Here is a 27669-nt window from a genome sequence, read left to right on the forward strand (position 1 = left end):
TTATCGTGACGTCACCCATTGGTTTCTGAAGAGCGGTTTTGAGCAGTGCGTGACGCTGCCTAACTCCCAGCCAATCAAAAATGGGCAAAGAGGCAGGTCCAACGGCTGAAACAAGCCACCTAGCGGCTGGCGGACTTGTCACTCAAAGCAGCCATGTCCTTCATTATGCATAACTTTACAGCTTAATAAAATTTAAACAGTTATAAAAGAATTCCACCCCCATACAGTTGTCATGAAAGGAGAAATTAGCTACAGAGACCAAAACCGTTTTTTGTTTGTTTATTGTTGTATGTTTACTTCTGCTGTAAAGTTGGACATTTTAACATGGGGGTCTATGGGGACTGACTTGCTTTTGGAGCCTCAAGTGGCCATTCAAGGAACTGCCGTTTTTGGCACTTCCGCATTGGCTTCATTTTTCAGACCCGGAGGTTGCCGCTTGGTTAAATCATACAATCTTCCTCAGCAGGTGGAGTTTGCAGAGTTGTCATGGAATTAGATGTTCAAATTTCCATTTTTTTCTGAAGACTTTAAACTTTACTTCCTGTTAATTTTCGCTTCAAAATTTAGTTTGAATTCAGTCTAACAATTTAACCACAACCTGAGTCGCTGCAGATAGTAAGGTTGTTGTGGAAGTGTTGATGAAGTAAAATGTCTCGTTTCAAAACACAAAAAAAGAAAGGTTGGCAGTGAAAAATAAGCATTAAAGGATGACTGGACTGAGAAATATGTGTTCATTTTGCCCAAGGAAAGACCATTATGACAAGGTCATCAAACAATATGTACACCAATAACAGCATTCAACAAAAATGGATTTCTGAAATAAAGAGGAACGGAAACAAGTGTGCAGAGAAAAGAAAAAAGAAAAACAATAAATTCTAAATATTGGAGGGAATTTGCATGGAAGTTATATTCAAGATTTTTTATGTGGGGAGAAAAGTCAATGTGCAGTAAAATAAATGCAAAATATATTAAATCTTGTCATAATCTGAGAGAAATAAGCTCTGTAGTAAATGTTTCTGTATGTTTACATCTGTAAAAATGCCTTTTATTATATTGTATTTAATATTATTGTTTATATTTACATATTATTGTGTAATTATTAATCATCTGTCAATGTTTATAATTTTCTGTACTGCTTTGGAAATGTGGATTTCTGATCTGTCATGCCAATAAAGCTTATTTGAATTTGAATTTGATTTTTTATTACTCCAAATGTACATTTTATTTTTTTTAACACATCAGTGAAATCAGACTGCTGGAGAAAATGTGGTGAGATAAAGGCAAACCACCGCATTCAGTCACAGCAAGTATCATGAGTATTCTCAATATGAAAAATACAATTAACCCGATATATATTATTCTTGGAAAATCACCACCAGAGATAATGCAGGAAACAGACCATTACTTATAAAGAATACTCAGAATCGCAGCCCTGAAGCAAAATAATTGGCTGCAATCATCAAGTCCATCAGTTCAAAGATGGAAAGAAACGAAACAGGAAATCTCAGAAATGGAGAGAATAACATATAGAGTAAGAAATGAAGAGACGCTGGTTTGAGTGGATGAGATATGAGGCCTCCAAATAACTTATGAAATTAATAAACTCAGCCTAACAGAAGAATTTACAAAAGGACAAGCAGATAATAAACATATAGACACACTCGGTACACACAGGAGGAGTAGATACACACTGTATACATGTATTAAATGTATGTATGCACGTATAAATATACAGTATGCATATATGGATGAAATTATTATGATTATCTCTCTCTTTTTTTCTTTTTCTTCTGTTTATATCACCAGGTGTATAAAATATGAAAAATAATTGCAAGGACGTGTAAATATTAGGGATGTGCAGAGGACCCAGTATTTGTATTTGTATCTGTATTTGTTGAGGCAGCAAAATTATTTGTATTTGAATAAAAGTGGAAAGAGGCTTAAAAGTCCTGTTTTTGTTTTTATTACGCTTTAAATTTTAAAATTAAAGTGTTACAGTAAGTGTTAATGAAGCTTGTGTCAGTAGTTCAGCTTTATCTCTGGAGAACACCCCCAACTTCGGGAGTGATGCCCAAATTAGGAAATGTGCGTCATGTAGCAGGTGGATGTGACTCCCCTCGTTGAGACCTGCTGATAGACGTCACAGCGGAGCAGAGGAGAGACACTAAGATAGCGATGTAACCGACCTGCGTGCTGGTATTTAACATGTTTTTTTTTTCTTTCTGAAAACAAATAATTTTTAAAATATTTGTATGAAACAAATATTTGTAAAAAAAAAAAAAAAAAAAAAAAAGACCCACTATTTGTGCTTTGCATTTGTATTGCTTGCTATTTGTATTCAGGCACACCCCTAGTAAACATACCAGACTTTTTGTGGGTGTACTGAATTATGAATTAATTGCAATAACAGTATGAAAAGAAGGAACTAGCATTGTGCTTGATTTACAGTGAAACAGCAGCCATAGTGAAGAAATGGGAACGCAAAACGCTGCTACGACACCAAACATTCCTGTTTTGAACAAAACTATCAGAAAAACATGGAGTTAAGAGCCACAAAACTGAACCAGCTGAAGGTGTGAAGTCAAGACTCCAGCAGAATAAATGTACAATCAAACATTTTCAACATTGAGCACAGTGAAGATCTGACTAATGAACACTTACACCAGTGTCTCCACCTGACCATCGCACCTGTTTTTAAGATTACACTGTGTATGTGTGTTACTATTCTACACAAATCATGATGAATTGTTCCTGTCTTAGACTGCAACTCTGCAACATCAGCAGACTCATCAGCTAAGGTTAAAGGAAGTTCAGTGTTATATTTGTAAAAAAGACAGATAGAGAACATAAATTGTTGGAGACAGGGCGAGACATGACATCTAGGGGTCAGTTTTGCAGGTTGGCTCCTCAACAGGAGAACTGAAAACAGTCATGATGTTATCTATAAAGTCTATACTTAATAGATTAGGGGAAGAACTGAAACGCCCACTTATATTGTATAAAACCCTGTTGTAAGTGCTCCATTAGGAGCCTTTTTCTTTGTAACCTCATCTTGTGTGTTGCACTGTGAAACGCTCCTTCTTGCACAAGAAAATAAATTGTGTTAAACTTTGATACTTTGGCTCCGGTCTCTATTGTTTTAAAGGTTATTACGAAGAAATTCTTTTGACAGCACCTTTCTATGCTCAAGTAAGGACTTGTGCTGTGTCTCAAATCACATACTTCTGTATTTACACTTAACATTTTGAGTGCATAAGTGCGTTCACACTGAGAAGTATGGGAAAATGCAGTGCATTGTGAGTACCCAGATGGTGCACTGAAAACGGTCAAAAAGTTGAGTGTGGAACTATGGACACTTCTTGCCCTCAATGGTCGCCATCTTGGCTACGTAGCGGAAGGGGAGGGACCACTTTTCAAACTGGAAATGGCACATTATACAAATGTAAGTTATACATGTGTTTTTTAGCAATAAGCACTTCTATACTGTTGTTGGATATAAGCCATCAGTATGTTTTTTGGGTTAATTTAGCAGTCTGTAATGATTTGGTCGCGCGAACAATAACGCGAATGCTAATGCTAGCTAATGCTAACGCTAGCTAATGCTAACGCTAGCTAATGCTAATGCTAGCTGATGCTAATTTGCAATCGTCATTTCCGATAAGTGCACAACGGCCGTGTTTGATTTGAGACAACACTACCCTGTCAAAATTCATGCATTATGCCAGTAATACATAGTGTACACAGTGTACTACATGAAAGTGTACTAACAGAAGTATGTGATTTGAGACACAACAGAGTCACTTCTCACATTAATACAGAAATGCTGTTCATGCTCTATAGTTTTTGTACTGAAATATCATGAAGTAATGCATCCTTTCTGGACCTTGATGTGGTGGAAATGTATAAGTGGGCCTCTAAGACTTGTATTTGAATAACCTTGATATACACCAACACCAACATATCTATGAAGAGATACTTATTACTGTACTGTACACCATGAAGTCACACTTTAATATCAAATTGTACTATTTGGACGCCTCAGTGAGCATAACATTTTTTCTCACATGCCTCAATTTTTCCTCTCTGTCTGATTGTCACACACACACACCTTGCCCCCTATCTAGTGATGCTGAAAACTGAATCAGACCAACAGGAAGGGAGGATGACGAGGACCCGGCGGACAACAAAGCCACCGGATAGAAAGACGTTCAGCTCAGAGCAGCGACAACAAAGACAAAGACACTTCAAAACTCCTCTGAGGAGCCTTTGATATGCAAAGAGCCACTCTTTGAAATGACTGTACTGACAGGCTTTCATTGTGCCAGAGACAAAGAAGTGGCACTTTTCAGAAATAACATTCCTCTGAATCCAAACATGCCGCGGTCACATCGAACGCTATAAGCTCCTGACAGAAGCTGCACACGTCCTCGTACGTACACGAGAGGTAACGCAGAGTTCACTGTGAGCTCAGGCTGCAGGACATTCAAATAAACTGTGGCTTTGCACATTTTTTCACAAGCAGAGAAAGTCAAGACAAAAATTATGAGCATAAAGGCTTGAAAATATGAATGTATCATCTTTCAGTGGAACCATATTATAATGATATGTATATATATTAATAATATAATTAGTGTTGAAAGGATTGATTAAAGAGAGCATCAACTGCTCAGATTTCTCTGTTTAATTATGGAAATTATGTTAATTTTTCATTGAGTATCAGTAATTTAACCATCCATTGTCAGTGGATGAGTAAATTTACTAAAGTATCGTACTTAAGTACAGTTTTGAGGTATTTATACTTCCACTCCACTACATTTCAGAGGGAAATATTGTACTTTCTACTCCACTACATTTATTTGACAGCTTTAGTTACTTTTCAGATGAAGATTTGACACAATGGATAATATAACAAGCTTTTAAAATACAACACATTGTTAAAGATGAAACCAGTGGTTTCCAACCTTTTTGGCTTTTGACGTCTTACAAAAAGCAGTGTGTAGTCGGGGTCACATTTCACATGTCTATGAGTTGTTAACAGCTCCACCAAATAGTGATTTTTCCCTCTAAACTTCTCACATGCTTTCATTTCAATAAATGTTCAAATGATCCAATATTTCAGCAAAAATCAAAGATTAGAGAAAAAGTCCAAAAACTGAAAACAGATTTGTGTATCAGAACTTTGTTTTTTCTTCTTTCCTCTCCCATTAATCATCTCACGACCCCTCAGATTTATCTGCTGACCCTTTGGAGGGGCCCCACCCCTAGGTTGGGAACCACTGGACTAAACTAGCTAACTGTATATAAAGTAGTGTAAACTAGCTCCACCTCCAGCAGCTACAACAGTAACATGCTGCTCTAACACTGATGCTTCACTATTAATAATCTAATGATGTCATATATAATAATATATCAGTCAGAGGGACCAAACCACTACTTTTACTGCAATACTTTAACTACATCAAGCTCATAATACTTATGTACTTTTACTGCAATACTTTAACTACATCAAGCTCATAATACTTATGTACTTTTACTGCAATACTTTAACTACATCAAGCTCATAATACTTATGTACTTTTACTGCAATACTTTAACTACATCAAGCTCATAATACTTATGTACTTTTACTGTAGGATTTCTCATGCAGGACTTTTACTTGTAGTGGAGTATTTTTACATTGCTGTGTTGGTACTTTTACTTAAAGGAGTACTTCTTCCACCAATGTCATTTGTTCTGCCTGCGGGATGCCACCACTATGGACTGCTGCTAGCTTGTAATATATAGTGTGTATTGATAGATTAGACTCTTTGCATCCATTGTAGTGATTAAAAAATCCTGTCATTCCACCAATGCACGACTGAAGCCTTAAAACTATGTTAAATGTAAAATAAAGGTTCTGGCAGTCCAACAAAGAAAAAAATCCTTGGAAAATTTACATTCAAACTCATTGCAAGAGTCTAACGATCAAAAACCATTTACGTTTAGTCTGAACATCACCAAAAGTAGGGTTAAAGGATTAATCAAGAAAAAAAAGATTCAAATTCATCAAGAATTTGAAATGTGATGCAAAGTTCTGATGTTCAAAATATACAATAACCTTAAGTATCATAATATTATATTTTAATTATAAATATTCATAATTAAAACAACAGAAATTATGCATGAAACTTCACGTTGTATATCTGTAACCTCACACCTTCTTCTCTGACTACTGATTTCCCAGATAACAATAATATAATAGTGTGAAAATATGATTATAATACTATAATCTGAATTGATGAATAACTGTGTACAAAGTCACAAAGATAAAACCAGGAAGAAAATGCTTTCCAACCTCAAAGTGGCCACAGGCTGCTTCTCTGAGTCTTTGAACATACAGCACCGTGCGCCACATCTAAATTAACATCTCCAGTATCTCCATCCAGGTCTTTGAGACAATCTGCCAACATATCTGATATGACATGAAATATGAAGCTAATTGACCTCCCTCCCCGTTCTGAAATGTTTCCGGATGAGACCTGATGAAGCTAAACAGGCTGGAGGAGCGGCGGCAGCAGGTTGACAGAAGCTGCCGGTTAGTTCTGGTGGAGGAACACTGAGTCCTGGCCAGACGGCGTCGTTGTGGCGCTGGGTGTCCGCCAGCAGCGCAGGGCGCAGCAGCTCGTCCCCTCGAACCAATCTGGGGATGCAAATGTGGCCTGAATATGAAGCTTCATGGCTGGCGGGCTGGTGAACAACACTTCTCTGGAAGGAATCCCAGGAAAGTGAATAAATAAAGCTGCACACACTCAACTCTGTCAGCAATAACACGCAAAGTGTCATTTTTTATGCAGCTATTGCCTCTATTTTGATAATCCTTTAAATATTTAGCATTTATAAGCAGTTTATAGGCACGCATGAGGACATTTTAAGTGTAGGGTTGCAACTAACGATTATTTTCTCTATTAATCAATTAGTTGTTTAGTTCATATATGTCAGGAAATGGTGAAAAATGTTCATCACTGTTTCCAAAAGCCCAAGATGACGTCTGCAAATGTCTTGTTTTGTCCACAACTCAAAGATATTCAGTTTACTGTCAACTATTCACATTTCAGAAGCTGGAATCAGAGAATTTGGACTCTTTTCTTTAAAAAAAAGACTCCAAACAATTAATCAATAATCAAAATAGTTGGCAATTAATCTAATAGCTGTCAACTAATCAATCAGCTCTATTTAAGTGTTTATTAATATACAGTATTTATCAGCATTTGTAACTTCTCCTATGAAGACGTGTTATTGTCATTTTATTGTCATTTATTATCTGTTCATACTGCAGCCTCCACTTATGGGTGCAAATACATTAATAAACACATATCTGCTTATGACTACATTATAGTGTGTTATAAACTATCAATTAACTGTTTATATACTGATTATAAATGATAAATAAGGTGGGCGGGGGAAAAAAAACCAAAAAGTCTCCCGTCTGTGTTCAGGTTTACACAACAAAAGCACTTTGCTTCAGATTAGTGAAAGATGGCGGTTTCACTTAAATGTCAATAAAAATATTGGGATATTGTACTGCAAGATTGGATATTTTGGTGCAAAACAAATTATACTACTATACCACGTTGTCTGTGTGGAGTTTGCATGTTCTCCCCGTGCCTGCAGCTTCCTCCCACAGACCAAACACATGCAAGTTAGCTTAGTAAATTACGTTAGCCCTGTGACTGACTGGCGACCTGTTTGCACCCCAACCCAATGTCAGCTGAGATTAGCTCCAGCTCTCCCGCGACCCTCTAGAGGATAAGAGGTAAAGAAAATGGATGGACGGATGTCGGGGAACTATTTACTCATACGTTCAATATCAACATTTTTGCGACTTGCAAGATACACTAATTAACATTTCCTCATTATGTTGACAGAAAATGTAATCTGGATGTCATCACAGTTCCTACAAAACTTGTGCAACTAACTGCGTGTGTGTAAAATCAGTATAAATATAAAAGAATACACTTTGTGCTTCAATAAAAACAAACATCGCACTGCTTTTTTTTCAAAATCAACCATCTGAGACAAAAAAAAAAAAAAAAAACCCAAAAATGCCACCATGGGGGCTGATTTGTTGAAGACAAGAGAACAACAGACAGATGAAGGAAGGATGAAGAGGATGTTTAAATGGGCCACACAATCAGAAGCTCGTCATCCTCACAAACAGGCAGGCTGACGCATTGCCATGGTAAGACAATCTCTCCGCAGAAAGCTTCATTCACAGGATAACAAAGGACAAAACAACCAACAAACAGGCGATACAACTGAGAGCTCATGCACTGCAAAAAATAAATTTAAAAAAAACGCCCGTCTTAACCACCTCATCCTGCAGCGAGGAGGCTTTAATTTGAACAAATGTCTGCAGGAAATCTGCCTACAGGCTGAGATTATTCACATGTTTCAGTACACTGAAAGTTTGTAAGTTGCTTTCAGCATCATAGTTTCCCCTTTAAAACTTTTTTTAAACATGCAAAGCTGCTTTCTGCTCTCATTATTTGATGTTTTTAACCCCCAAATTCAGTTCAAGTTTGTTGTTAAGATGGACGTCCTTCACAGTGGTAAAGTGCACGACCTGACATGACATTCAAGCAGCGGCGGGACTTACGTTCTGCTTCCCCACGATGTTGTCAAAGGGAAGCTCGGGGCTCCAGGATGCCTCGTTGAAGGTGGTGCTGCTGGCCCGGCGGTCCGCCGAGCTGGCCGCCTCCTTCATGATGTCCTCCGGCAAGGTGAGCAGACTCTCCTCCGGCTGCTTGATCAGGTACGTCTCGATGTTGTGGCGGCGGAGGAAGTCGTTGCGGTCCTTCCCGTGGCCCTCCTCCACCTCGTAGTCGCCGTTCAAACAGTCCAACGCGGCTTTGGAGATGTGGATCCGCCTAGAAGTGGGACAAGGAACAAATGAATAACAGATTTGACAAACTGTAAACCTGCACTGAATTTTCTGGCCACTAGAGGGCAGAAAACACTCCACTGATAAGCTGACGAGCTGTAGATGAAATATTCACTTTCTTTTTAGCTCTGGTTTGGTCTCCACCCACTCCTGAGAGAAATATCTGACTCTTTAGCTGCTAGATGTTCCAATCTATGAAAACAGCTGATTACTGCTGCTGGAAACAAGGTTGTTGAGACTAAAACAAAATAGTAAACACTGTAAAACCAAAACTAAGAGCTAAAAGAAGCTAAAAAGCTCAGTAGAGCTGCAGAGTTGATGAAAATACTCTGTGGGTTTATCACCATGAGCAATTCTTTTCACATTAAACAGAGTCATTTGATTCATCGTTAATCTAAAAATATTGAGCTTTAATGAACAAAGAAACTAAGAAAGAAAAAAGAAAAAAAGATTTTCTTAATATGATTCCACAGCACGGTGAAAATCCATATCTAAATATCTTTACACGTTATATTATGTATTTATCTATATCTGATGTCGCAGGTCATTACACAGATTTAAACTGTGCTGCGTGACGTCTTATCACATGTATTTAAAAAGCCACGATATGGAACAAGAGCTCTTTTTTATGTTTGTGCGTCTGCTGGTGTTTCACTCCTTTAAGTTTTATGGATCCGCACAGTCAGCTGACTTCTAGCTGTCAGCAGCAGCTACAGAAGAAGAAGAAGCGTGTTACATCACCAAGAATAAATAAATAAATTACATGAAACATTGTAAACTGTACGTGCAGCCACAGGTTACTGATAAAGAGCCACTATAGCGTGGAGGAGTTTATTCAGTTCTATTTACTAGATGATTTTCCACATTTCAATGATAACGATGATGATGATGATTGTTGTGGATATTTTGAGCGATGGTCAGCAGTGGAGAAAGGCGCACACGAGACTTTTGATGTCTTAATGCTGAAAATGTTTATTGAAAGCACTCGGCCAAGTGGAGAACTGAAAACAGTAAACACCGGAGTGTTCTGCTCCGATGAAGGTCAGAGTCCTAGTCTTCATCAGCCCATAATATGAAAAATGAGTCTGATTGGTTCACTAGTTTCTAGACAAGGGACTACACTTTACCCGTGACAGTTTAAGTCACGTTGCGTGTAATTTAAGCAGTTTTGGTTTGAGCGTCTGACCGTGTCGTCCACCCATCTGCGTTGTTTAGGGAAGTCACCTCTGACCTCGGTAACCATGGAAATGCTGATATACTCTTTATCAGAGAGGTTTCTGCTTTCACCAAAACATCACAGACAACTGACGTCTCGAGGAGAGATTAAGAATTACAGCGTGACCTCAAGGCTTCGTCTTGACCCGATGTCACTCCAACCTGTAAGCCCTAAAGATGATGATGATGATGATGATGATGATGCTACACTGCCTTTCAGTTCAATGAAACAATATTTTGGTCATGAACCTTCTGTATTGTCTTTTGTTTGTCCCTTTTTATTTGTGCATGTTTATTAATAATGTTTTATTAATATAGCTGTCTGTTGCTATATGTAAATACAGTATGAGAGTGAAAAATAATACAAAGCCTCTCCTCTATTTCCTGTATGCAGTTACACAGAACTTAAAGTAAAGATTTTCATTTAAATAAATGAATGAGAATTGCATATGCACTATTATGAGTATTATGAACTGGAAAAATCACAAGCGGTGCACAGTTAGTGACACGTCTTCCATCACCCAGCAGTGGTTGGTCCACCAGAGAGGGTAGGCGGAGCTAACGCAACAGACTTCACTCTTCAACTCACTTGTGCATGAAGCGGCGTACTGTTTTTTTTACAGTCTGACATCACACAGGTGACACTGTTTAGATCTCTGGGACGATTACCGCTCATCATCATTGGTGCCACCAAAGAGAACAAAAGGGAGATCTTTGAGATTTTTACTTTACACAATACCTACTCAAAACCTGCTTAGAATTTGCAGAGAGGAGAAACCAATCAGCGAAATGTGCAGGTGTGAATGAAATCTTGCACACTGGGAGGTCAAGTCCAGTACGGCAGCTTGATATGAAGTGTTGGATGAGATGAAACTGTACTCTACATCCTCAGACATTCAGAGACCTTCGGCCTGCATGTGTCTCAGAAAAAAACCACGTTATGCAACTGAGTTCAGGAAAGACTACGGGTCAGAGTTACATCCAGCGTCGCTCATCAACAGAGGCTGGCAGGATGTTTAAAACCAGCTGTTTCAGAAGTAATCCCACCCTCCTGCCTCTCAAGGCACAAAAAGGGACATGAGAGGAAAAAACATAGAAATAATTTGACAAAAACACACTTTAAACATCTGGTTACTGTTTTTATGTCCACGCCCATCTCAAACTCCTATTTTGGAGAAATTATCTCATTAAACATGATAATACTGAAGTTTATTGTTTCTTGTTTGGACTGCAGAGACAAATGATATATTAAAAGATTCAGATATGATTTAAACTCACAACAAACTAAAAAACACCACATAACACTGTAAAAAATAAACACAAAAAACTATTAAAGTAGGAGGAGTGATGGTCTAATGGTCTAAGACACATAACCACAGTCACAACATAACTGGTTTGTTTCGTAATGTTTCCTATCTGTCGATACCAAACATATAATAAAGGCAAAAAGTCTTCAATCTTTTCGGTTTACTCACCCCGGGATCCCGCCGGACTCCAGCTTGTTTGCGATGTCCACGTCCCAGGACCAGACGTCGAACTGCCACTTCCTGAGTCCCAACACGCCACACAGCACCGAGCCTGAGTGGATCCCGATACGCATGTCGATGTCGTGTTTCGTACGTGATCTCACGTATCTGCAAGAAAGAAAGAAAGAAAGAAGAGGAAAAGATAAAGCCAAGTCAGGAATACACTAAGATAAAAAAAAAAGGATCTCTCCCACCTGACCTCTAGCTTCATTATGATTGGTTGCTCATAATAAGTTAGTAGTAGAAAGTTTAACATATGCAAAAACACAGGATAATAATCTGTAATTAAAATTAATCTTTAAATTGATAAAGGTAATAATGGATGAAGGTGAAAATAAATATTTAATTAACCACATTTATCTATTAAAAATGTAATATATATTTAGTTATGTGCTCTTGACTTGAAGGTCAAATGTTCAGCGTTTTTTTTGTCTGAAATATTGCGGAGGGTCACAGTGTCTGTGAGCATTAATTCAGCAGATTAATATACATGAAATTGACCTTTTTGTGAAACAGAACAGAGATAACGCTGACAAACATTATTCATAAATCCACCAGGAAATGAAGAAAATACATTTCACACATATCAGCGCGCCCACGAACACGAGTAGAAAAAAAAACAAAACATTTTCAGACAGCATCAGACTTTTCACACTACATAATAAATCTGTTTCTCATTTCATACTTTATTATCCCTGAACACAATAAAAAGCAGGACAAACTGAGACAGATGAAAGTCTGTGAAGAGCGGACAGGAATGTCACGTCTGTCCCTGCCTCCCGGACTCATTTCATGCTTCATAACGGCACTGATGAATGTGAGGTGAAAGGCATCCTGGGAGTTTGTGACAGGTGCTTAAAGTCAGTCGGCTGCTGTAGTGACGGCCAGGGGGCTGGAAACTAACTGCAGTTAGTCATGATGATGATGATGATGACGGTGTGATACTTTATTGACTCTGCAGGGAAGTTTCTCAGTTCCCTGTAGAGGTCAGAGGTCAACACCAAACTCTGATGATGACTTTTTAACTGTTATACTTTGACGAAACAGTTTATCTTCATTTCTTTGGGAATTCGTTCCCTTTTCTGTTGACATCAATTCTCCTGTTGAAGCTCAGTCAGCCACCGTACAAGCAAAGACTACAGCAGAAGTTCTCTACTGAAACATTTACAAACTGCCACAGTGTCATGATAGCATATATGAGCATTTTCAGCATTCAGAATTAAAGATTCTGCATATTTCCAGTAGGGGTGTGCCCGAATACAAATACACTATTTGGCAAAGCACAAATAGTGGGGTTTTTTACGAATATTTGTTTCATATAAATATTTCAAAAATGATTTGTTTTCAGGAAGAAAAATAAACCATGTCAAATACCAGAGTGCAGGTCGGTTACATCACTATCTCAGTGTCTCTCCTCTACTCGTCTCAACGAGGGGAGTCACATCCACCTGCTACATGACGCATATTTCCTTATTTGGACATCAGTCCTGGAGTTGGGGGTGTTCCCCAGAGATAAAGCTGAGCTACTGACACAAGCTTCATGGACACTTATTGTAACACTATAATTTTCTAAAATTAAAAGCGTAATAAAAACAAAAACAGGATTTTTAAGCCTCTTTCCACTTTTAAGACAAATACAAATAATTTTGCTGCCTCAACAAATACAGATACAAATACAAATACTGGGCTCTCTGCACTCAGCTTTGTTTTTATTACACTTTTAATTTTAGAAAACGCTGGTATTTGACTTGTTTTTTTGTTTTTTTTTCCAGAAAACAATTAATTTTTAAAATATTTGTATGAAACAAATATTCTTAAAATCCTCACTATTTCTGCTTTGCTGAATAACATATTTGTATTCTGGCACCCCTACTGTCTATACTTATACTATAGTAGTAGGATTTTATTACTTTTTCTTGTTCTTTACCTGAAACATCAGCTTCTCAAATACATCCATACAAGCTGAAATCTGATCTGAAATATGAGAGTGGACAAACAACACATGGGAAAATATGTTTTTCTGCTCGCCTGACGATCAGAAGCAACTCGGAGTTCATGTCTCGCCCAGGGACACTTCCACATGTGGACAACAGGAGCTGAGATCAGTGGATTATCTGCTTTACCACCCGAGCCTCAGTCGCCCCACTGATGTGTCAGCTGTGTTAATAATCGAGGCACTACACTGAAGAAAGCTGCGCTTAATAGGTTTTTATGCACAGACGTAATTATCTCTCCTCCTGCAAACACAACTATTATCATCAAAGGAATAAAAATGAGGTACACAAGAGTAAAAAATACATCAACAGTTATAAATGCGGGTTATTAAATCTGCACAAAGACACCAAGTAGCCTGAATGTATAAACACAAATAAGTGTTACGCAAGAGTAAAAATAATATCATGTAATAATAAGATGTCTGTGTCACACGTCTGTGATCTTTGAACTAACATGACACATTACATTAACATTATTATTATTATTTCATATACTGTTTACTCCTGGTCAATATTTTGTACATTTCATCTCATTTTCTTCCATTTAAAACTTAATCCTGCAGCAGCTCTTTTCACTTAGAATATATTTTACATAATTTTTCTAATAGTAAATGATTTCTTTCTTTTTTATATTATTTAGGGCTTCTTTTTGACTATTATGCACCACAACACCGAGGCAAATACTTACTTGGAAATATGAAATATTCACAGCTACTGACCTTTAATTTCAGCAACAACACAATCTTGAGACAGGAAACTCTCCTGTCAGCACACAAGCTGCACAGAAAAATCCAGTTTTAACCCTCAACTCACAGATCTGATTTTGTTTCTGAGATCCAAACAGAATAAGTCTGTAAGTCTGATCAATTCAATGCAGGTGAAGTTTGATGGAATCTGACAACACAGAGAAACCCCGCCTCCTCTTATTACAACCTTTCTTCCTCTCTGTCTCACCATCCTGACGCTAACAAGCTCTAATCTAAAAACTCCTTCCGCTTTCTCAGTTAAATTAAGAAATTCCTGGTGTGATTTATTGCCACCGTCTCACACAGCTGGTACTGCTGCAGTTTCCTCAAAGTAAGACCACATTTCCCATTATTCCATTTCACTCCCTCCACCATCTGCCACAGTGTTTCCCCTTGGCTGACTGCTTACTGTTAGGGAGGGAGGGGGGGGTGGCGATTGAGATTGTCACTACAATGACAACAGCTGGTCCACCTTAAAGGTCAGTCCACCTTAAGTGAGCCTGGTCAGGCTAGGCTAACCCATTGTCGCGAACTTCTGGGCTAACCCCCTTCACTTTGATCAGCAGGTACAAGCAGGACACAGGACCCACACCCACTCTCTCTCTCTCTCTCTCTCTCTCTCTCTCTCTCTCTCTCTCGACCGCAGACCCGCTCCTTTCCGCCTTAATGGAAGACAAATACTCGCTATTTCAGCCTTAATTTCAGACATTTGGGGTCGTTGACTCGTCTGGCCATTTTTGCACAGATTACATTAATAAATTACTCTTGCTGGCTTTTTACTCACAAAGCTTTTCACTTACGGTAACATGTGCACATAAATTAGATAAATAACATGAATAGACATATTTTGTTTCTTTCAGAAGGTCAGGGGGGTCCAGCTGGGGGGACGGGCCGACAATCCAAGGTTTTGAACTGTAAAGCATCCAGCAGATTTCCTTTCTAATCTGACAATCACAGTAAAACAGTTTTGTCATTGATGACAAAAAACATTTGTTATACTCTTGTAGTCCAGCCGTATATATACAGCAACATACAGAATACTGTACAACTGATGTCAACAGCAGCAGGTTTTGGCACAACTGTACGTGGAAACACTCTAACATTATATTTTGAAATACCATCCCCTTTATTTATTATATTTTATCTTATACTGACCCTTCATGCAGCCTCTCGGTTCAGCCTCTGTCTGAAACAGTTTTAGCTCCTGTCTCTTTAAGGCCCCGCCCCCTGATGAGCCCACTCTGTTCTGATTGGTCAGCTTCAGGAAGCTTCCCCTCAGCAGACCATGAAACAAACTGTAGTAGCAGGATTTCGCTACTTTTTCTCGTTTTTTTACTCGAATTGTCAACTTCTCAAATACATCCGTACATGTTTGAGCCGGAATCCGAAATATGAGAGTGGACAACGTGAACAACACATGGAAAAACCTTAGCAACGACCTTAGCAACCAAGCTGATGTCAGCTCGTCCGCAAGGTGGAAAAAACTGCCACAAATGATGTGTTTACAGCAGGTTGAAGCCCTGACTTTTGACTTGCAGGGAGCATTTCCATATATCATCCAACATCATACGAGTATATAAATAACAAAAAATCACAAAAAGCGTAATATGTCCCCTTTAAGTGTGTTAGCATTCTAACATGCTAATTAGCATTAAACTTGCAGGTATGTGGTCATAAACTAAAGTGTCGAACAACCAGAATTTAAGACCTGATGATGTTTCTAGATGAAAAGTCAGGACTGTGTTGCACCAGTTAGGGTTAGGGTTAGGGCTAGTTTCCTAAATTCTTAATAACTACTAATCAGGTTGCACCATTAAAACTTCAGAAATGTCTCTTCTGTAGTGCTGTCCAATCAGAAGCAACCAAATATGTAAACAGAGAATCATTATCAACAGCATGTGGAACAACACCTCTGCAACCAGCAGCCCTACAGCCCTTCTGATATAAAACAAGTGATGATTGAATCTATCGTTGTATTGTCCAGGTCTTTTAGCTGATAGCAGCTGTTTCTAGTAGAGGTCTCCTCCTGTGTTATCACTTCTTTCTCATATTCTGTTGAGTACATACAGGTAAACTGCAGGTAAAAACTGTCGCTGGCAAAAAAAAAAGGACAATTCTTGAGCTTATCAGATATTTTCTTTAGCTTACAGGAGTGGCAGTGCAGCAGTGGTTGTCTGTACGCAGCTCGCCATATTGACTTAATAATATACAGCACAAATCTCACAGCTTATCCATCACTAATCCCTCTTTTTCCTCTAAAAATCAGTCCTCTCCTCCCTCGCTGTCACGCTGAAAGTAATGCTACGGGGCCAAAACGCTGCAGCGACAAAGAAGATAATCGAAATGAAAAAACGCCCCTGGCATTAAAAAAAAAGCACAAACTGCAGAGTCTGTGAGCCATTTCATGACTATCTGCAGATTGACTGCGCACTGTGGAGACTTTATTTCTGCCTGATACCTCCTTTCTAACACGAGCCGAAGATCACACGAGTCAGTTATGTGCAATGAATTATGGGCTTACACTGTTGTATGATTTTAAAAATATGATACCATCACTAACATTTTTTTTTTCTCCCTCCCAGTGATGCATGGATGTGTGATATGGTTGAACACTGTAATTGCATGCGTTATTTGTTACTGATATTCTGAGGAGCCACCAGGCAGATTCTTAACAAATGCAAATATTGCAGAGAAGCTGCTTTCAGATCACAGAGCGGCTGTACCGAGCGCTGCGAGAGGACGAGATAAAAGACATTTGGAGATTACAGCACTGTCATCCAATACCTCAAGGTAAAAAACACAAACTAAATAATAACTACATTTAAAAAAATGAATTCTTGGTATCGCATACAAGCCAAAAAAGCAAAGCAAATAACCTGAATCACGCTTCCTGACAAAAACTTTAATACTCAAGTAAAATACAAATGCCTCAAAACTTTACTTACAGCTCCAGTACTGTGCAAAAGTTTTAGGCACTTTAGATGTTTAGATTCTTTTCCATAAATGTGGTCATAAACTAAAGTATCAGACAAACCTGATGATGTTTCTAGATGAAAAGTCAGGACTGTGTTGCAGCAGCTGTTCATAAATCCATCACTACTTTCCTGAATTCTTAATAACTACTAATCAGGTTGCACCATTAAAACCTCAGAGATGTCTCTTCTGTAGTGCCGTCCAATGAAAAGCAACCAAGGAGTCTGATTATATAAGGTGTCAGAGTCAGGTTTGTTATATATATATATATATATATAGATATATATAGATATAGATATAGATATAGATATATATATAGAGAGAGACAGTGCTGAATAGCTATAATAGTGTGGTTGAAACAGTTTGCTTAAAAAAGTTATTTAAATACATTAAATTAAAAATCTTCAGCAGCAAGAAGAACAAGGAGTCCTGCAATAGATGCTCTCTGATCTCAACATCATGGAGTCAGTCTGGGATTAACATGAAGAGACAGAGGCACAAAAGGCAACTGCTCCAAGATGGCGGTCCAGAGAATAATCAACAGATTAATAGATAATAAAAAATAATCGTTAGTTGCAGCCCTATAAAAGTGACCAGAGTGCTTTATTCAGACATGAGACGCACATGTTAAATTACAATCAGATTGACGTAAAGGGAGGCAGGTGGTCTCTTGTGTAAGAGGACTGTACCTGATGGTTTTGATCATGCTGAGGCCCATCTCCACACAGCAGTGAGCGTGGTCCTGTCTGGGCTCAGGTAGACCAGACACGCAGTAGTAACAGTCTCCCAGGATCTTTATTCGTAGACAATGGTGCTCCTGCAAAAACACACCAGTCAGACCAGTAAAACGAGTGACGCCACTGAGCGGCTGACAGCAGCAACAAAGACATTCATTTATTCAACTTTACAAAGGAGGAAAATTATCTAAAATTGGAGTGCAAAGAAAAATAATTGGCAAATAAAATCCTGGCGCTGCATTAACACACTGTGAAATCCTGACTGGCCGAGCGTGACTGTCTGAGATGCTCTTCAATCTAATATCAGATAAACATTCAGTCTGAGAGTGAATATTGAATCAGATATTCACTCTGTTTTGATTCTACTTCAAAAAGCATCTCACTTAGACACCACAGTTTGATTTCTTTTAAGGAAAGAGATCTTAAACCTTCATTAAATGACTTTTTTTTATCTACTAGTTTTCAGCAGAAACAAGTAGTGAATGTGATAGCAACATTATCATTCATTTGGAGTCGTGTTTCTGTCCACCTGGTGAATGTAAGTCCAATATTCACTCTCTTTTAGCTCTGTTTTTGCTCTCTACCAACTCCTGAGAGAAATATCTGGCTCTTTAGCTGCTAAATGCTCCACTATGTTCACCAGCTAGTCTACAGCTAACTGTGTCTGTTTGGTGCTGAGCAGGTAGTGTACAGCAGCTTTTTAGAGCTTTTTTCTACTGTCTTCCTAACACACTCACTCGCTCTATGTTAGAACCTGAAAAAAGAGCATGAAAAATGTCCGGATATTCTATGAGCAATGTTGCAGCGCTGAGTCTGAGTGTGTGAGATGTTTAGAAATGCACCGAACAGAGCGGACAGACAGACAGCTGCTGAGTGCTGAGAGCTCTGGAGGAGAAACCCGGGAGTAGAGCCGGAGCTTCAGGATGAATAACACAAGTGAGTCTCACCGGATTCTGCTCTGATCCGGAGCCGTTTACTGGTGGGAGGAGAGCTCAGAGTTTATTTTTCAAACTTTGAGCAGCAGCAACAGTGACTGCTCCGTCTGTGTGCATCTGTTCGCACATTTAGCAGAGCAGCAGCAACAGTGACTGCTCCGTCTGTGTGTGTCTGTTAGCACGTTTAGCAGAGCAGCAGCAACAGTGACTGCTCCGTCTGTGTGTGTCTGTTAGCACGTTTAGCAGAGCAGCAGCAACAGTGACTGCTCCGTCTGTGTGCATCTGTTCGCACATTTAGCAGAGCAGCAGCAACAGTGACTGCTCCGTCTGTGTGTGTCTGTTAGCACGTTTAGCAGAGCAACAGCAACAGCGACTGCTCTGTCTGTGTGTGTCTGTTAGCACGTTTAGCAGAGCAACAGCAACAGCGACTGCTCCGTCTGTGTGTGTCTGTTAGCACGTTTAGCAGAGCAGCAGCAACAGTGTCTGCTCCGTGTGTGTGCGTCTGTTCGCACGTTTAGCAGAGCAGCAGCAACAGTGACTGCTCCGTGTGTGTGCGTCTGTTCGCACGTTTAGCAGAGCAGCAGCAACAGTGAGAGCTCAGTCCGTCTCTGTGGATACTGGCTAGCCGGGCTCGGGGGTTTATATCAGTTTATACGCAGGAACGTCCTCATGCAGAAACATATGTCAGGTCACGTGGGAAAAAGTTTTTAGAAGGGCTTGGAAAAATGACATTTTAACGCTAAAACATACGTAATTTGATCAAAATTACGTATGAATTACGAATTTACAGATTTGAATACATATAGAGCACTAATGTGAAGCTATAGAATGATATAAAAGGCCTGAGTGAGTGTTTGATGCTGCAAACTTACATTTTGGATGAAACATTACAGGCTGAAAAAAAATATTTTTTAAAAAACATCTGGGATGAAAAGTGAAGTCACTTACATGTGCAAGACGGTCGAAGCGTGCAAAGAGTTCATTCAACATTCGCACCAGCTCCTGTGCCGACAGCGTCGTGGAGAGGTTTGTGAAGCCTTTAACATCTGCGAAAAGAATGCTGAATAAAATACGGAAATGTCACTTTGATATCCAGGTCAGTTCTTTAAAACCATCCAATCAACTACCAAGAAAAATAAAAACATGGAAAAAACACTGAATGAGCATTTAAACTTAAGTGTAATTATATAAGTGCTGTTTGTTTCTGTACAACCTGACATTAAGATCTGTGAACATTTACTTTCCAAAGAGTCTTAATCAGTTTGTGACGACACAAACTCTGATTTATTCCAATATATTTAAGTGACTCTCAGAGATCAACGATTACAAACATATCTGCAGCTCTCAGAAAGATTTCCTGACACATAATGAGACTCACAGTACAGCAGCATCAGACCTGATGTATATCAAGTTCTACAGTGACTGAAATTGAATCTCAAACATTAACAATACCCAGATTAGATTTCCTAGAAACCAGGCTTGGATGTTAAAGGGGAGGCTAAATTTTATTGGGTGTTATTGGACACCGAATGGCCGACATGGTCTCATAACATAAACTCTGAAATGTAGATTGTATCTCGCCACAAATTTTGTGATTATTATTATCTTTATTATTACGTTAGGTTTTGGTGAGAAGGAAATAAAGATTAGATTTAGGGCTAGAATTAGGATTTAGTTGGAGTTTACATATGCAAATTTTGTTAAGGGTAATGAAAACACTTGCACAGCTGTATGGGAAACATTGAAATATGCAGAAATATACTCCTAAACCCTCTCACAATGGATGTTTATTCTCGTCTTCACACAGGTGTTTCTCTTATACAGGCTGATCTGATTAGACCTCTGCACATGTTATTCACAGACTTTATTGTGGCCATATAGTGATGTATTGTCACAATCCAAAAGGTGGGACACAAGAGAGAAAACCCAAATACAGCACAATAAAAGTGATCATTTGAAATTCACCTTCATTTCCAAACTGCAACAACAAAAGAAGCAGGAAATAAACTGGTCAGATTTTCCAAACCAGCAATGAACTGATCTACTAACAAGCATTGTGTGTGTATCAATAATAATAATAATAATAATAATAATAATAATAATAACAATAATAATAATAATAATAATAAACTTTATTCGTATAGCACCTTTCGTACAAAATGCAGCTCAAAGTGCTTCACATTGAAAAGATAAAAAACAAATGATAAAAGAGAAAAAAATAACAATAATAATAACAATAATAATTCAGAACATTAAACAGGAATACATGCATAGAATAAAAGGAGGCAAACAAGAAAAATGAGAGATAGTGCATCACATTAAAAGAGAGGAAACACAGCTAAAAATCTTAAGTAAAAGACATAATCATTCATGAAAAAGAATAAAAAATGCCTTAAAATGGATTAAAATGTTTTAGTATATGATATGGTGTGAAAGTCATGTTTTTAAGTGTTGTTTAAAGCTTTCCACAGAGACTGCTTCTCTAACGTCTTTAGGTAAGGAGAGTTTAATTGAGGAAAGCTGCATCTCCAATTTTCTTTAGGGTAGCCTTATGGATCTCAAGCAAGCCTGCAGAGGAAGATCTGAGGGCTCGTGAGGGAACGTAAGGTAACAGGGATTCTTTGATGTAGCTCGGGCCAGTCAGTGAGCCACACCTCTGCACTGGGTGACATGTTCCTTCATTAAGAAGAGTTTGGTCACGTTAGTTTGTTTAGAAATGGCTCCAAAGACTAATAACAGCATCATGTTTTCAGTCTCAGGAGAGTAGTTCTGTGTAATGCTGATGCTACTGAGCATGTGCAGGAACACAGTTACTATTAACAGCTTCGCTAGCTTGTTGTGCTACATATAAACAACCTCTGGACTTTGTACTGAAGCTCTTTACAATGTACGATGAAGTACAATGTTTTTAATAGTTTGTGTACAACAACAGAGTACTACGGCACAGAGGAATAAGATATATCAGACTTTGATACACACACAATACTTGCTAGTAGATCAGTTGATGGCTGGTTTGACTGGGAAAATAAGATTTGTTGACAAAAAGACAAAAATTGAAAACCAGCTTATCCTTTAAGTAACTGCAGAGTGAGACACTTCACGCCGAAGCTTGAATTGAAATTTACGACCAAAGCTGCAGCCTCACCTGACATTCTCGTAGCGGTGGATGTAGATTCTGTGAAACTGATGCTGGAGGTGTTCGTCCTCTACATTTGTCATGTCGTTGATCATTTCCAAAACTACAAAACGTGGTAGGACTGATAATACCAGTCTCTCCTGTGGGACAGAAAAAATAAAACATATAAGAACTCAGAAACGACAACAAAGACAAATAATATTCAGATATTTGCACAGCAAAAATCCCAAATCTTATCCAGTCATTTTTGTCAGTTATTGACTCCTGAAAGTCATATTTTCTCTGTTTGCAAGTTCTTGATGCAGTGTCTTCTGTCTTCTTTCAGGAGACTGACCCTCGACAAATTCTTGAAACAAGCTGATTTGTAGTAAAAAAAGGTTGAAATCATGTTAATGTATTGAGATTTTTACACTTATTTTACAAAATCAAGAAACTTGAGGGTCAAAAACAGACAAATAACATCATAGGATGAAGGTTTATTGTAGATTAGAGTGGAAATTTGAGATAATAAATTGAAAAAACTTCATGATTTTAGGAGTCAGATGTTCTACGGTGGAAAAGAAAACATCAAGATTAAGACCAAAGAGGAATTAAATAGAGACTCGGGTCAAAAACTGAGTATTAAACAGTACAAGCACAACTGCAAAAGCTTGTAAAAACAAATTACATAAAGGCCTGTCTGGAAGAAATGATTTAAAAGATGGCACTGACTCTGCGGGTCTAAGCTCCCGGAGCAGGATCCTCACAAACACAAACAGCTGAACATGTCTTGTGGTTTTCTGCACTGACGCAGCGCCACTTGGCAAAAGCAGAGACAGATTTGGAGTGAGAGTGATCCAGCGTCCCTCAGTATTTTTTTTTTGGACTCGGGGATCTGCACCGACGCCAAGCTACTGCCTCCTTTATATGCTGAATACTTTCAAAACAAGTTTCACTACCCAGAAATCATGTAAGATGAAGTCGCCACAGCGTGTTTTGGAAGTCCAGCTGGTCTCTGGTGGTTTATATGAAGAGGACGACAGAAGGAGGGAAAATCATTTGAATCTGATACTTGTGAGTCGCCAGTTACCAAAACATATTTCATGTATTTATTTGAATGAAATGTCATCAGGAGTTTGAACAAAGTGAACAAAATGTGATATTTTCATACAGACTCTGCTGCTGATGTTGTAAACTCGACTCTAAAACTTCAACGTTCTTATTCTCCTTTTTCACATATTGTCGTATAGATTGAATACTAATATTTTTAAGGTTTTTAATCTTAAAACTGTAAAAGTTGTAAGAAATGTTTCCACTTCCACCTGCTTTGGAAGTTTCACTGCACGTCCTTATTTATTCTTCATTAATTCTGCAACAATTAATCAATCGACAGAGTCAATCAGCAACTATTTTGATAATCGAGCAATCTTTTTAGTCATTTTTTTCAAGCAAAAATGATAAACATTTGCTGGTTTCAGCTTCTCAAATCATAAACTGAATTTCTTTGGAACAAAACAAGACATTTGAAGACATCACCTTGGATGTAAAGAAGTTGTAACGAGCATTTTCATTATCAGTTCCATGTGTCGATTATTTTAACAATCAATAGATCAGTTGTTTCATCTATAAAATGTCCGAAAATTGTGAATGTCAATCACTATCTCCCAAAGATCAGGGGAACGTCCTCAAATGTCTCAACAGTCCACAAAGACATCAGAAAATATTCACATTTCAGAAACTGGAAGTAATTTGGGCGTCAAATAAAAAATGACTCAAAACAATGAATCGATTGTTTTATCAATCAATAAGCATTTAATTGACAAATCGTTTCAGCTCTAATAGCAGACATTTTTCACTATTTTCTGACATTTTATAGACAATTAATCAAGAAAATGATTGTCAAATTAACTTATAACTCTCAATTAATTGACTAATAATCGAAGCTCTGAGTTTGTGAATGTGGGGAATCGCGGTAAAGAGTTAACTGTCTTTCTGTTTGGACTGTAAGATGTTTTCATTTGTTGTCCTTCTGCTCCACACTGACTGTCTTTTGACTGGAATAAAGAAAAAAAATAAAATAAGTACCAATAAAAATGTGATGTGAGCCAATAGCGGACACCAAATAGTCCCCAGTGACGCAAAGCCCTTGTAGAAGAGGAGATTCATACACAGGTTGTGAGTAACGCAGTGGTTTGTGCTGTGTTTGGATCGTGTACAGTTTTCCAGTAACCTCCCGTGAACTCAGTGAAGCTGCATGACGCTGTCTGAGAGCTCTGGAGAGGCTCTTCAAACCTCCAGCACAAGTGGAGAGAGAGGAGGAGGAGGGGGGAGGGAGAGAGGGAGGGGAGGTGGGCAGGGGACAAAAACACACATCTATCTTCATTCATCATCATCACCCTGAATGAAAAACAGTCGAGTGACGCTGTGACATCACTGCCTTCAGTCTCTCTGTCGGCACACAGACACAACACAGGAAGCAGCTCTGGACTCCTGCTGGTTCATAAAAAAAGTCTGGATAGAAAAAACACTGCTGCTCTGAAGCTTTGAGACAAAATTTAAAGATATTTTTTTTGTCCACCAGCTTTTAAGTTGATATGTTGAACTTGTTAGCAAACAGTTGCTTATTTCCACATCCAGCAGTTACGGAGCAACATTTTCATTCATTTGGAGTCGTGTTTCTGTCCACCTGGTGAATGTAAGTCCCATATTCACTCTCTTTTAGCTCTGTTTTTACTCTCCACCAACTCCTGAGGGAAATATCTGGCTCTTTAGTTGCTAAATGCTCCACTATGTTCACCAGCTAGTCTACAGCTAACTGTGTCAGGTAATGTACAGTAGGTTTTTAGAGCTTTTTCTCTGAAAACAGCTGCCTGCTGTGGCCCTAAAAGGATGCTATGAGAGCGCTGAGAGTGAACCAAAACAGTAAAGTTGCAGCCGGACAGATAAACAACGAGCTGAAACTCACTATAAAGCTCCGTAAAGCCGAGGGGAGCTGCAGAGTCACTGATAATTTGGCTAAAGAGGTAGAGCAGGTCGTCCACTAATCATAAGGACGGTGGTTCAATCCCTGGCTCCTCCACTCCACATGTCGAAGTGTCCTTGGCCAAGATACTGAACCCCAAATTGCTCCTGATGACTGCGCCATCGGTGTGTGAGTGTGTGTGTGGGTGAGTTAGCATTAGAAACATCGTAAAGCGCTTTAGAAAAAAAGTGCTGTATTGTTCCTGAGTGGCATGGCAGCCATGATTCACACACCCAACACTGTCAGGTCAGATATTGTTACTATAAAAACATAAATTACAGACGCTTCCATTTCCAAAGTCATCTCAAGGGTCCAACAAACAAAAATAGTGAATTAATTGACTTGTCAGTTCAACATATCGGCTGTTTTTTGTGTTTTCATCTCCAGCATGTTCACTTTTCAACAACAAAGAGCTCCGTGTTCAGCTGCATGACGAGACGTTTAAAAAGTGTTTTATGACCCAAACAGGTCAAACATTTCTCAATATGAGTACCTAAAATGATCTGACAAAACAGCAGCTGATATTTGCCATCAACATGAATCAGTTTTCTGTGTTCAAGCAACATCTGTTCAATCACAGGGGAACGTTTGAGATATGCTGCTGCCTCAGTGAAAGACTGAAGGAATAAATAAAATATATATAAAAGTATCTCATTATCCAGTATTCATCTTATTATCAAACCCACCTGGATACAGTTGAAATAATTGTTTATAATTACTATTAATAGTGTAATAGTGGCTACCCAGAGATCTCCTCCAGACATGTACGGAGTTATATAAAATATACAATACTCTGCTACTGATGTTATCAGCCTGAAGCTTTATAATAGTAGTGATAACAACTGATAACAACCATTTAATGGGCTGATAACATTTGAAACAGGTGCTGGAACAATAATGTGTGTCTGATATGGTTTTTCCACCAAAAAAAAAAGTATAATTACCATGTAAAAAACATCGTTCAAATGGCATCTTCTTCTTCTCCCTCATTAAAAACTACAGAATGGACACAAGATGTCTCCTACTTCACTGTAAAGTCCATTCTCAGTGTTTGTGAATGGACTTTGAAGGAAAAGGACTAAATAAAAGATATAAAATATATAAATGATAATCGTTTACAACATCTCTGTTGGTCCAACAATGAAAATATTCAGTTCCAGTCTGATATCTGGGGAATTTGTGCTGACTTCTATTTAATTATCAATTTATATGACTGTTTACTCCACTGTTACTCCACCACAGGTATTTGTTGCAGGTATCAGTGTTGTAGCACTATGTGACGCTGTGAATAGAAGACTTGAAGCTGCTGTCATGAAGCTGTAACCGTCAGTCCAGAGTGTTAAACGCCCTCTTGGTCTCTGCTCTGCTGCATTGTGTTGTGTTGACCTGGTATCTGTGCTGGAAAGCGGAACAGTGCATCCTCAAATTAAGGTCTAGACAGACAAACATTTCAGTGGAGCATTGCTAATGCTTCGGCTGCTGCGTCGCAACCAAACGCTGCGGGGTTCAGCGGTGGAGATTCACTGCAAGAAATGTTGATCCCAGCCAGTCGTCTTGAATTGAAAGTATGAGTCTCTGAGGAGCTTGGTTTCCTTTTTTTTTCCCCCTCCCAGTTTCAAAGCCTCAGAGTCTCAGTGCTGTGAGTCACCTGTCAATCAAACAGCAGCTGTGTTTACATGGAAACTTCCTCTTGCTTCATGGCTGCCTTTTAGAATCATGTGAAAAATTATATTCTTCTGTCTTAATAACATTTTGTTTTTGAATATCAAACCTCCAAATTGTAATAAAACATCTCTGCACACCTGATTTTGTGACAGGTACATCGGAGGAAAGTAACTTAAAAACAATGAAAAGGCCCCTGCACACTGTTTATTACGTAATATAACATTATAATATAAAGTTTTCTGTCTGTCCGATATTCATCAGGTGTTCAGGAAGCATCACAACACTTCCATTTAAGTGGCCTCAATCATCGAATTTATCATAAATCTCTACAGTAACATCCGTATAATCTAGATTGTATAAAAAATATTAGAATAGGCTAGAAATGAAAGAGTGCAAAGGACCATTACTCTTTAATCCATGCATATATCACACTGCAAAGAATAAGAAAAGCAGTGATTATAGTCATATTAATGAAGAAGAAGCCAGAATAAGGAGGTCCAGTTGTGGGGTGGATGTGAGTGACATTCAGCTGCAGGACACAGAGGTGGAGATGGCTCATGAGAGCAGTGCCAGGTGATTGATTGGCACAGCTGGTGCTCATTGGCTAATTATACTCTCCCTTTAAATGCAGTAGCGTGCTGGAAACTTAGATTATAACTGCACGCCACAGACAGACGGCACGCCGACCGTCAAATATTAGTTTGGCGGAGCCTGTAAATATCGAGTGACTAGAGCGACCGGACCAGAGCCGCACAGTGGATTTATGTTAAAGTATTTATGTTAAAGTGTGTGAACGCAGTTGTGAATAACAGGACGTTCTC

General features: G+C 38.6%; 1 protein-coding gene across 2 annotated transcripts in view; it reads right to left on the bottom strand.

Annotated features, from left to right (window-relative positions):
• The window catches only part of adcy8 (adenylate cyclase 8 (brain)), a 122123-nt gene that overhangs the window by 43014 nt on the left and 51440 nt on the right, over positions 1–27669 (bottom strand). For both annotated transcript variants that reach the window (XM_042428025.1, XM_042428026.1), the window contains exons 3-7: positions 22192–22322; positions 19995–20106; positions 18064–18191; positions 11611–11769; positions 8636–8906 (exon numbers count right to left, since the gene is read on the bottom strand). In XM_042428025.1, coding sequence (XP_042283959.1) covers positions 8636–8906; positions 11611–11769; positions 18064–18191; positions 19995–20106; positions 22192–22322 — 801 coding nt within the window. The remainder of the gene's footprint in view (positions 1–8635; positions 8907–11610; positions 11770–18063; positions 18192–19994; positions 20107–22191; positions 22323–27669) is intronic.

This window comes from Thunnus maccoyii, chromosome 12, assembly GCF_910596095.1.
Source record: "Thunnus maccoyii chromosome 12, fThuMac1.1, whole genome shotgun sequence".
NCBI classification, from domain to species: Eukaryota; Metazoa; Chordata; class Actinopteri; order Scombriformes; family Scombridae; genus Thunnus; species Thunnus maccoyii.